Source organism: Stegostoma tigrinum, chromosome 42 (assembly GCF_030684315.1).
Source record: "Stegostoma tigrinum isolate sSteTig4 chromosome 42, sSteTig4.hap1, whole genome shotgun sequence".
In the NCBI taxonomy this organism is placed as follows: Eukaryota; Metazoa; Chordata; class Chondrichthyes; order Orectolobiformes; family Stegostomatidae; genus Stegostoma; species Stegostoma tigrinum.
The window spans coordinates 6,352,129-6,364,382 of record NC_081395.1 but is presented as its reverse complement, the minus strand read 5'-3'; the positions used below and the strand labels follow the sequence as shown (position 1 = coordinate 6,364,382).

General features: G+C 55.1%; 1 protein-coding gene across 1 annotated transcript in view; it reads right to left on the bottom strand.

Moving 5' to 3' along the window:
* Window positions 1-12,254, bottom strand: part of LOC125449280 (potassium channel subfamily K member 2-like) — an 86,864-nt gene that overhangs the window by 16,147 nt on the left and 58,463 nt on the right. The window contains exons 4-5 of the mRNA XM_059641504.1: window positions 1,905-2,065; window positions 123-309 (exon numbers count right to left, since the gene is read on the bottom strand). Coding sequence (XP_059497487.1) covers window positions 123-309; window positions 1,905-2,065 — 348 coding nt within the window. The remainder of the gene's footprint in view (window positions 1-122; window positions 310-1,904; window positions 2,066-12,254) is intronic.

Below are 12,254 nucleotides of genomic sequence, written 5' to 3'. Positions count from 1 at the left end.
GGCACTGCAGCCCATCCCCAGGCCCGTGCCAGGGCTCGGTCATCACAGTCTCAATAGCCCAGGCATGCCCAGACCCATCCACACCAACGCTTCCGCTCTTCCCCTGCTCCAACCCACCTCACCTGCCACGTAATCCCCGAATCCGATAGTCGTCAAGGTAACCACGACGAAATAGACAGAGTCCAGGAGAGGCCAATCCTCCATCCATCGGAAAACCAGCACGGGGAAGCACACAAACATCAGGCAGCCGATCAGGATGAAGAGCAGGGTGGATAGCACTCGGATGAGAGTGGGGGACACTTTCCATTTCTGCAAAAGGTCGAGATCAATCTCAGACAATGGGAGAACACACCCAGGACATTCCACAGCCCACACATGGTCACCCACCTCACCACGACAGCAAACTGAGGGAGCACCGCACTGTCGGAGGATCAGCGCTGAGGGAGCGGGCACTGTCCAAGGGTCAGTGCTGAGGGAGCACTGCTCTTTCGGAGGGTCAGTGCTGAGGGAGCGGGCACTGTGGGAGGGTCAGTGCTGAGGGAGCGGGCGCTGTCGGACGGTCAGCGCTGAGGGAATGGGCATTGTCGGAGGGTCAGTGCTGAGGGAGCGCCACACTGTTGGAGGGTCAGTGCTGAGGGAGCGGGCACTGTCCAAGGACCAGTGCTGAGGGAGTGCCGCACTGTCGGAGGGTCAGCACTGAGGGAGCGCCGCACTGTCGGAGGGTCAGTGCTGAGGGAGCGAGCACTGTCCAAGGGTCAGTGCTGAGGGAGCACTGCACTTTCGGAGGGTCAGTGCTGAGGGAGTGGGCACTGTTGGAGGGTCAGTGCTGAGGGAGTGGGCACTGTCGGAGGGTCAGTGCTGAGGGAATGGGCACTGTTGGAGGGTCAGTGCTGAAGGACTGGGCACTGTCGGACGGTCAGTGCTGAGGGAATGGGCACTGACAGAGGGTCAGTGCTGAGGGAGCGCCACACTGTCGGAGGGTCAATGCTGAGGGAGCGGGCACTGTCAGAGGGTCAGTGCTGAGGGAGTGGGAACTGTCAGAGGGTCAGTGCTGAGGGAGTGGGCACTGTCAGAGGGTCAGTGCTGAGGGAGCAGGCACTGTCGGACGGTCAGCGCTGAGGGAGTGCCGCACCGTCACAGCATCATTTACTGAAGTGTGCCAATAAACCATAGCCCTGCCTGCCCTCCATGCCTTGTCTACACCTGCCCCTGTCTTGGTCTAGCCTCCTGCCCTTTCTTCTTGCCCTCAGCCACTCCATTCTTCTGGCACCAGTCAGAACATAGTGCTGAATGTCTCCCACTAGTGGCAGAAGTGAATCAGTGCCACCCCTGCACTGACTCACCTTTCCCACTAGATGGAGTGTGTTCTGTCTAATAACAGAGGTGACTAAGTACTCAAAATATTTTTCGAAGTATGATCCAGGATATACTTTAATTTATAGTTAGTGACATATTGAGTTTTATAAGTTAGTTCTGTTATGAATGCAGAGCGCTGCACATTTTTTGTGTCAGTATTTCGACTGTGCAATCCTTTTCCCCAGGCAAAAAATGTCCGAAGGAACCTAACTCTGACTTTAACATTGATCCCTATGGGAACCTGTGATTCATTTAAAGTTGTTTCACTGAAAGACGTGATTTACCTGAGCCAACCACAACTTTAAGTGAGGACTACTGTAAATCCGAAGGGGATTTCAGGAGAAACCTCTTCAACCAGAGAATCGGCAAAACGTTGGACCTTGTCCAACAGAGTGTTGATGAGCTGATAAAGAACAATTGGATAAACATACGAAGGGAACGGAATGGGGGAAAAGGTAAGGAGGGGATTAAGATGACCAGGGGAGACGTGGAGTTGGTAGACCGGCACGCAGCAGAAGGGCCGAACCTAGCTTCTCTGTAAAGCTCACCAAGAAAATGTCTTCAACTTTCCCAATCAACTGCCCCAAGGCAGATCCCAGTTGGTCACCAACACCGGCCAGGAGAAAGCCAAACATTGGAATACCCACCAAGGCATAGACAATGCAGAAAATCTTTCCCCCTTCTGTCTTGGGCGAGATATTTCCGAAACCTGGAAACGGGAAGTGGAATCAGGGTGGTCGGTTACAGAGTGGTCAACGCAGAGCGTACAGACTGTAAAATTTTATTCCCTGTACATCTTATTTCACTCTCTGCACATCCCAAAACAGGGCACAACAATTGTTTTAGAAGTTAAGAATTTTAAAACGAGTTGGTGAGGCCTCTTCTGGAGTACGGAGCGTCGTTCTAGTCTCCCAGTTACAGGAAGGATATAATGAAGCTGGAGAGGGTTTGGAAGAGATTTACCAGGATGTTGCCAGGAATGGAGGGTTTAAGTTATAATGAGAGGCTGGATAGGCTGGGACTTTTTTCTCTGGGGTGTAGGAGGTTGAGAGGTGACCTGATAGAGGGTTAGAAAATAATGAGAGGTATAGATAAAGTGAGTGATATGTGTCCTTTCCTTAATGTGGGGGATTTCAAGATGAGGAGGCACATGTTTAAGGTGAGAAGAGAACGATTTAGCAAAGACGTGAGGGGCATTTTTTTTTAAACAGAGAGTGGCTTGTGCGTTTAGAGTGAAGTTCCAGAGGAGGGGTGGATGTGGGGACAATTTAATAGACATGAAAAATACATGAATGGGAAATGTTTGGAGGGATATCGGCCAAATGCAGGCAGGTGGGACTAGCTTAGTTTGGGATTATGGTCAGCATGGACAGGTTGGGCCGAAGGGTCTGTGTCCACGCTGTATGACTCTGAATTACTGAATCTCAGTGTGTGCAGGGTTTACACAGCTGCTTCATTCAATAGGAGGGGAGGCTGCTTGTAGATGGCACGGCGCTGGGGTCTGTGTGCACAGACAGGTTCAGCCAGCCACAGGAAACTAATTTTCTGTTAATTCCATGCCAATGGGACATGGGCATCGCAGGCTGGTCAGCATTTATCGCCCCAAGGAGAAGGTGTTGGTGAGCTGCCTTGTCGAACCACTGCAGTCCGCGTGCTGTAAGTTAACTCCCAATGTCCTTAGGGAGGGAATTCCAGGATTCTGACCCAGCGACATGTTCCCATGTATCTGCTGCCCCTTGTCCTTCGGGATGGAAGTGGGTGGTGGGTTTGGAAGGTGCTGCCTGAGGATCTTTGGTGAGTTTCTGCAGAGCATCTTGTAGATGGTACACACTGCTGTGACTGAGCGTCGGTGGGTGGAGGGAGTGGGATGTTTGTGGATGTGGTGCCAATCGAGCGGGGGCTGCTCTGTCCTGGATGGTGTCGAGCCTCTTGAGTGTTGTTGGGGCTGCCCCCGTCTAGGGGCAAGTCGGGGGTATTCCATCCCACTCCTGACTTGTGCCTTGTAGGTGGTGAGACAGGCTTTGGGGGGAGTCAGGAGGGGAGTTACTCGCTGCAGGATTCCCAGCCTCTGACCTGCAATGGCCCCCTGCATTAATGCGGTGAGTCCAGCTGAGTTTCTGGTCAATGGTAACCCCCAGGGTGTGGACAGCAGGGGATTCAGAGATGGGAAGACCATTGAATGTCAAGGGGTGGTGGTTAGATAGTCTCTTGGTGACGGTCAGAGCGTGGCATCTGTGTGGCAGGTACAGAGGGTCAGCCCACTGCAGGAGCTCAAGAGGCAGCCGAGTCGAATTTCTGGTTAACACCAATCCCCAGGATGTTGAAAGTGGGGGGAGTCAGTGGTGGGAACACGATTGAATGTTAAGGGGCAGTGATTCGATTGTCTCTTATTGGTGGTAGACATTGTGAGATATGAATGTTACTTTTCAAATTGGAACCATTCCATGGATGCTGAGGGTCAACAGCTGGCCAACAGCTTCCTCATTGGTCCCTGGGGAGCACATCAGCTCGTGGGAGCAAACAAGACAGTGGGAGGCCTTCGGACTGCTGCAAGGGGAAGGTGGACACTGGGAAATAAAACGGAGCGGGGAGTGAGGGGGGAGAGTGGGATTAGACTGGGTGGGATATTAAAGGGAGCGGGGAGTGAGGGGGGAGAGTGGGATTAGACTGGGTGGGATATTAAAGGGAGCGGGGAGTGAGGGGGGAGAGTGGGATTAGACTGGGTGGGATATTAAAGGGAGCGGGGAGTGAGGGGCGAGAGTGGGATTAGACTGGGTGGAATATTAAAGGGAGCGGGGAGTGACGGGGAGAGAGTGGGATTAGACTGGGTGGGATATTAAAGGGAGTGGGGAGTGAGGGAAGAGAGTGGGATTAGACTGGGTGGAATATTAAAGGGAGCGGGGAGTGAGGGGGGAGAGTGGGATTAGATTGGGTGGGATATTAAAGGGAGCGGGGAGTGAGGGGGAGAGTGGGATTAGACTGGGTGGGATATTAAAGGGAGCGGGGAGTGAGGGGGGAGAGTGGGATTAGACTGGGTGGGATATTAAAGGGAGCGGGGAGTGAGGGCAGAGAGTGGGATTAGACTGGGTGGGGTATTAAAGGGAGCGGGGAGTGAGGGGGGAGAGTGGGATTAGACTGGGTGGGATATTAAAGGGAGCGGGGAGTGACGGGGGAGAGTGGGATTAGACTGGGTGGGATATCAAAGGGAGTGGGGAGTGAGGGAAGAGAGTGGGATTAGACTGGGTGGGATATTAAAGGGAGCGGGGAGTGAGGGGGGAGAGTGGGATTAGATTGGGTGGGATATTAAAGGGAGCGGGGAGTGAGGGGGAAGAGTGGGATTAGACTGGGTGGGATAATAAAGGGCGCGGGGAGTGAGGGGGGAGAGTGGGATTAGACTGGGTGGGATATTAAAGGGAGTGGGGAGTGAGGGTGGAGAGTGGGATTAGACTGGGTGGGATATTAAAGGGAGTGGGGAGTGAGGGCGGAGAGTGGGATTAGACTGGGTGGGATATTAAAGGGAGCAGGGAGTGAGGGCAGAGAGAGGGATTAGACTGGGTCGGATATTAAAGGGAGCGGGGAGTGAGGTGGGAGAGTGGGATTAGACTGTGTGGGATATTAAAGGGAGTGGGGAGTGAGGGTGGAGAGTGGGATTAGACTGGGTGGGATATTAAAGGGAGTGGGGAGTGAGGGCGGAGAGTGGGATTAGACTGGGTGGGATATTAAAGGGAGCAGGGAGTGAGGGCAGAGAGTGGGATTAGACTGGGTGGTGTATTAAAGGGAGCGGGGAGTGAGGGGGAGAGTGGGATTAGACTGGGTGGGATATTAAAGGGAGCGGGGAGTGAGGGGGAGAGTGGGATTAGACTGGGTGGGATATTAATGGGAGTGGGGAGTGAGGGCGGACAGTGGGATTAGATTGGGTGAGATATTAAACGGAGCAGGGAGTGAGGGGGAGAGTGGGATTAGACTGGGTGGGATATTAAAGGGAGTGGGGAGTGAGGGGGGAGAGTGGGATTAGACTGGGTGGGATATTAAAGGGAGCGGGGAGTGAGGGGGAAGAGTGGGATTCGACTGGGTGGGATATTAAAGGAAGCGGGGAGTGAAGCGGAGAGTGGGATTAGACTGGGTGGGATATTAAAGGGAGCGGGGAGTGAGGGGCGGGGGAGAGGGATTAGACCGGGTGGGATATTAAAGGGAGCGGGGAGTGATGGGGGAGAGTGGGATTAAACAGGGTGGGATATTAAAGGGAGCGGGGAGTGAGGGGGGGGAGTGGGATAAGACCGGGTGGGATATTAAAGGGAGCGGGGAGTGAGGGGGGAAAGTGGGATTAGATTGGGTGGGATATTAAAGGGAGCGAGGAGTGAGGAAAGAGAGTGGGATTAGGCTGGGTGGGATATTAAAGGGAGCGGGGAGTGAGGGGGGGGGAGTGGCATTAGACCGGGTGGGATATTAAAGGGAGCGGGGAGTGAGGGAAGAGAGTGGGATTAGACTGGGTGGGATATTAAAGGGAGCGGGGAGTGAGGGGGGAGAGTGGGATTAGATTGGGTGGGATATTAAAGGGAGCGGGGAGTGAGGCGGAGAGTGGGATTAGACTGGGTGGGATATTAAATGGAGCGGGGAGTGAGGGGGGAGAGTGGGATTAGACTGGGTGGGATATTAAAGGGAGCGGGGAGTGAGGGCAGAGAGTGGGATTAGACTGGGTGGGGTATTAAAGGGAGAGGGGAGTGAGGCGGGAGAGTGGGATTAGACTGGGTGGGATATTAAAGGGAGCGGGGAGTGACGGGGGAGAGTGGGATTAGACTGGGTGGGATATTAAAGGGAGTGGGGAGTGAGGGAAGAGAGTGGGATTAGACTGGGTGGGATATTAAAGGGAGCGGGGAGTGAGGGGCGGGGGAGTGGGATTAGACCGGGTGGGATATTAAAGGGAGCGGGGAGTGATGGGGGAGAGTGGGATTAGACTGGGTGGGATATTAAAGGGAGCGGGGAGTGAGGGGGAGAGTGGGATTAGACTGGGTGGGGTATTAAAGGGAGCGGGGAGTGAGGGGCGAGAGTGGGATTAGACTGTGTGGGATATTAAAGGGAGTGGGGAGTGAGGGTGGAGAGTGGGATTAGACTGGGTGGGATATTAAAGGGAGTGGGGAGTGAGGGCGGAGAGTGGGATTAGACTGGGTGGGATATTAAAGGGAGCAGGGAGTGAGGGCAGAGAGTGGGATTAGACTGGGTGGGGTATTAAAGGGAGCGGGGAGTGAGGGGCAGAGTGGGATTAGACTGGGTGGGATATTAAAGGGAGCGGGGAGTGAGGGGGAGAGTGGGATTAGACTGGGTGGGATATTAATGGGAGTGCGGAGTGAGGGCGGACAGTGGGATTAAATTGGGTGGGATATTAAACGGAGCAGGGAGTGAGGGGGAGAGTGGGATTAGACTGGGTGGGATATTAAAGGGAGTGGGGAGTGAGGGGGGAGAGTGGGATTACACTGGGTGGGATATTAAAGGGAGCGGGGAGTGAAGGGGAAGAGTGGGATTAGACTGGGTGGGATATTAAAGGGAGCGGGGAGTGAAGGGGAGAGTGGGATTAGACTGGGTGGGATATTAAAGGGAGCGGGGAGTGAGGGGCGGGGGAGTGGGATTAGACCGGGTGGGATATTAAAGGGAGCGGGGAGTGATGGGGGAGAGTGGGATTAGACTGGGTGGGATATTAAAGGGAGTGGGCAGTGAGGGGGGAAGTGGGATTAGACTGGGTGGGATATTAAAGGGAGCGGGGAGTGAGGGGGGAGAGTGGGATTAGACTGGGTGGGGTATTAAAGGGAGCGGGGAGTGAGGGGGGAGAGTGGGATTAGACTGGGTGGGATATTAAAGGGAGCGGGGAGTGACGGGGAGAGTGGGATTAGACTGGGTGGGATATTAAAGGGAGTGGGGAGTGAGGGAAGAGAGTGGGATTAGACTGGGTGGGATATTAAAGGGAGCGGGGAGTGAGGGGGAGAGTGGGATTAGACTGGGTGGGATATTAAAGGGAGCGGGGAGTGAGGGGGGAGAGTGGGATTAGACTGGGTGGGATATTAAAGGGAGCGGGGAGTGAGGGCAGAGAGTGGGATTAGACTGGGTGGGGTATTAAAGGGAGCGGGGAGTGAGGGGGGAAAGTGGGATTAGATTGGGTGGGATATTAAAGGGAGCGAGGAGTGAGGAAAGAGAGTGGGATTAGGCTGGGTGGGATATTAAAGGGAGCGGGGAGTGAGGGGGGGGGAGTGGCATTAGACCGGGTGGGATATTAAAGGGAGCGGGGAGTGAGGGAAGAGAGTGGGATTAGACTGGGTGGGATATTAAAGGGAGCGGGGAGTGAGGGGGGAGAGTGGGATTAGATTGGGTGGGATATTAAAGGGAGCGGGGAGTGAGGCGGAGAGTGGGATTAGACTGGGTGGGATATTAAATGGAGCGGGGAGTGAGGGGGGAGAGTGGGATTAGACTGGGTGGGATATTAAAGGGAGCGGGGAGTGAGGGCAGAGAGTGGGATTAGACTGGGTGGGGTATTAAAGGGAGCGGGGAGTGAGGCGGGAGAGTGGGATTAGACTGGGTGGGATATTAAAGGGAGCGGGGAGTGACGGGGGAGAGTGGGATTAGACTGGGTGGGATATTAAAGGGAGTGGGGAGTGAGGGAAGAGAGTGGGATTAGACTGGGTGGGATATTAAAGGGAGCGGGGAGTGAGGGGCGGGGGAGTGGGATTAGACCGGGTGGGATATTAAAGGGAGCGGGGAGTGATGGGGGAGAGTGGGATTAGACTGGGTGGGATATTAAAGGGAGCGGGGAGTGAGGGGGAGAGTGGGATTAGACTGGGTGGGGTATTAAAGGGAGCGGGGAGTGAGGGGCGAGAGTGGGATTAGACTGTGTGGGATATTAAAGGGAGTGGGGAGTGAGGGTGGAGAGTGGGATTAGACTGGGTGGGATATTAAAGGGAGTGGGGAGTGAGGGCGGAGAGTGGGATTAGACTGGGTGGGATATTAAAGGGAGCAGGGAGTGAGGGCAGAGAGTGGGATTAGACTGGGTGGGGTATTAAAGGGAGCGGGGAGTGAGGGGGAGAGTGGGATTAGACTGGGTGGGATATTAAAGGGAGCGGGGAGTGAGGGGGAGAGTGGGATTAGACTGGGTGGGATATTAATGGGAGTGCGGAGTGAGGGCGGACAGTGGGATTAAATTGGGTGGGATATTAAACGGAGCAGGGAGTGAGGGGGAGAGTGGGATTAGACTGGGTGGGATATTAAAGGGAGTGGGGAGTGAGGGGGGAGAGTGGGATTACACTGGGTGGGATATTAAAGGGAGCGGGGAGTGAAGGGGAAGAGTGGGATTAGACTGGGTGGGATATTAAAGGGAGCGGGGAGTGAAGGGGAGAGTGGGATTAGACTGGGTGGGATATTAAAGGGAGCGGGGAGTGAGGGGCGGGGGAGTGGGATTAGACCGGGTGGGATATTAAAGGGAGCGGGGAGTGATGGGGGAGAGTGGGATTAGACTGGGTGGGATATTAAAGGGAGTGGGCAGTGAGGGGGGAAGTGGGATTAGACTGGGTGGGATATTAAAGGGAGCGGGGAGTGAGGGGGGAGAGTGGGATTAGACTGGGTGGGGTATTAAAGGGAGCGGGGAGTGAGGGGGGAGAGTGGGATTAGACTGGGTGGGATATTAAAGGGAGCGGGGAGTGACGGGGAGAGTGGGATTAGACTGGGTGGGATATTAAAGGGAGTGGGGAGTGAGGGAAGAGAGTGGGATTAGACTGGGTGGGATATTAAAGGGAGCGGGGAGTGAGGGGGAGAGTGGGATTAGACTGGGTGGGATATTAAAGGGAGCGGGGAGTGAGGGGGGAGAGTGGGATTAGACTGGGTGGGATATTAAAGGGAGCGGGGAGTGAGGGCAGAGAGTGGGATTAGACTGGGTGGGGTATTAAAGGGAGCGGGGAGTGAGGGGGGAGAGTGGGATTAGACTGGGTGGGATATTAAAGGGAGCGGGGAGTGACGGGGGAGAGTGGGATTAGACTGGGTGGGATATTTAAGGGAGTGGGGAGTGAGGGAAGAGAGTGGGATTAGACTGGGTGGGATATTAAAGGGAGCGGGGAGTGAGGGGGAGAGTGGGATTAGACTGGGTGGGATATTAAAGGGAGCGGGGAGTGAGGGGGGAGAGTGGGATTAGATTGGGTGGGATATTAAAGGGCGCGGGGAGTGAGGGGGGAGAGTGGGATTAGACTGGGTCGGATATTAAAGGGAGCGGGGAGTGAGGGGGGAGAGTGGGATTAGACTGGGTGGGATATTAAAGGGAGTGGGGAGTGAGGGTGGAGAGTGGGATTAGACTGGGTGGGATATTAAAGGGAGTGGGGAGTGAGGGCGGACAGTGGGATTAGACTGGGTGGGATATTAAAGGGAGCAGGGAGTGAGGGCAGAGAGTGGGATTAGACTGGGTCGGATATTAAAGGGAGCGGGGAGTGAGGGGGGAGAGTGGGATTAGACTGGGTGGGATATTAAAGGGAGCGGGGAGTGATGGGGGAGAGTGGGATTAGACTGGGTGGGATATTAAAGGGAGTGGGGAGTGAGGGTGGAGAGTGGGATTAGACTGGGTGGGATATTAAAGGGAGTGGGGAGTGAGGGCGGAGAGTGGGATTAGACTGGGTGGGATATTAAAGGGAGCAGGGAGTGAGGGCAGAGAGTGGGATTAGACTGGGTGGGGTATTAAAGGGAGCGGGGAGTGAGGGGGAGAGTGGGATTACACTGGGTGGGATATTAAAGGGAGCGGGGAGTGAGGGGGAGAGTGGGATTAGACTGGGTGGGATATTAATGGGAGTGGGGAGTGAGGGCGGACAGTGGGATTAGATTGGGTGAGATATTAAACGGAGCAGGGAGTGAGGGGGAGAGTGGGATTAGACTGGGTGGGATATTAAAGGGAGTGGGGAGTGAGGGGCGAGAGTGGGATTAGACTGGGTGGGATATTAAAGGGAGCGGGGAGTGAGGGGGAAGAGTGGGATTAGACTGGGTGGGATATTAAAGGAAGCGGGGAGTGAAGCGGAGAGTGGGATTAGACTGGGTGGGATATTAAAGGGAGCGGGGAGTGAGGGGCGGGGGAGAGGGATTAGACCGGGTGGGATATTAAAGGGAGCGGGGAGTGATGGGGGAGAGTGGGATTAAACAGGGTGGGATATTAAAGGGAGCGGGGAGTGAGGGGGGGGAGTGGGATAAGACCGGGTGGGATATTAAAGGGAGCGGGGAGTGAGGGGGGAGAGTGGGATTAGATTGGGTGGGATATTAAAGGGAGCGAGGAGTGAGGAAAGAGAGTGGGATTAGGCTGGGTGGGATATTAAAGGGAGCGGGGACTGAGGGGGGGGGAGTGGCATTAGACCGGGTGGGATATTAAAGGGAGCGGGGAGTGAGGGGGGTGAGTGGGATTAGACTGGGTGGGATATTAAAGGGAGCGGGGAGTGAGGGGGAGAGTGGGATTAGACTGGGTGGGGTATTAAAGGGAGCGGGGAGTGAGGGGCGAGAGTGGGATTAGACTGTGTGGGATATTAAAGGGAGTGGGGAGTGAGGGTGGAGAGTGGGATTAGACTGGGTGGGATATTAAAGGGAGTGGGGAGTGAGGGCGGAGAGTGGGATTAGACTGGGTGGGATATTAAAGGGAGCAGGGAGTGAGGGCAGAGAGTGGGATTAGACTGGGTGGGGTATTAAAGGGAGCGGGGAGTGAGGGGGAGAGTGGGATTAGACTGGGTGGGATATTAAAGGGAGCGGGGAGTGAGGGGGAGAGTGGGATTAGACTGGGTGGGATATTAATGGGAGTGCGGAGTGAGGGGGGAGAGTGGGATTAGATTGGGTGGGATATTAAAGGGAGTGGGGAGTGAGGGGGGAGAGTGGGATTTGACAGGTTGGGATATTAAAGGGAGCGGGGAGTGAGGGGGGGGGAGTGGGATTAGACCGGGTGGGATATTAAAGGGAGCGGGGAGTGAGGGGGGAGAGTGGGATTAGACTGGGTGGGATATTAAAGTGAGCGAGGAGTGAGGGAAGAGAGTGGGATTAGGCTGGGTGGGATATTAAAGGGAGCGGGGAGTGAGGGGTGGGGAGTGGCATTAGACCGGGTGGGATATTAAAGGGAGCGGGGAGTGAGGGGGGTGAGTGGGATTAGACTGGGTGGGATATTAAAGGGAGTGGGGAGTGAGGGGGGAAGTGGGATTAGACTGGGTGGGATATTAAAGGGAGCGGGGAGTGAGGGGCGAGAGTGGGATTAGACTGGGTGGGGTATTAAAGGGAGCGGGGAGTGAGGGGGGAGAGTGGGATTAGACTGGGTGGGATATTAAAGGGAGCGGGGAGTGACGGGGGAGAGTGGGATTAGACTGGGTGGGATATGAAAGGGAGTGGGGAGTGAGGTAAGAGAGTGGGATTAGACTGGGTGGGATATTAAAGGGAGCGGGGCGTGAGGGGGGAGAGTGGGATTAGATTGGGTGGGATATTAAAGGGAGCGGGGAGTGAGGGGGAGAGTGGGATTAGACTGGGTGGGATATTAAAGGGAGCGGGGAGTGAGGGGGGAGAGTGGGATTAGACTGGGTGGGATATTAAAGGGAGCGGGGAGTGAGGGCAGAGAGTGGGATTAGACTGGGTGGGGTATTAAAGGGAGCGGGGAGTGAGGGGGGAGAGTGGGATTAGACTGGGTGGGATATTAAAGGGAGCGGGGAGTGACGGGGGAGAGTGCGATTAGACTGGGTGGGATATTAAAGGGAGTGGGGAGTGAGGGAAGAGAGTGGGATTAGACTGGGTGGGATATTAAAGGGAGCGGGGAGTGAGGGGGAGAGTGGGATTAGACTGGGTGGGATATTAAAGGGAGCGGGGAGTGAGGGGGGAGAGTGGGATTAGATTGGGTGGGATATTAAAGGGCGCGGGGAGTG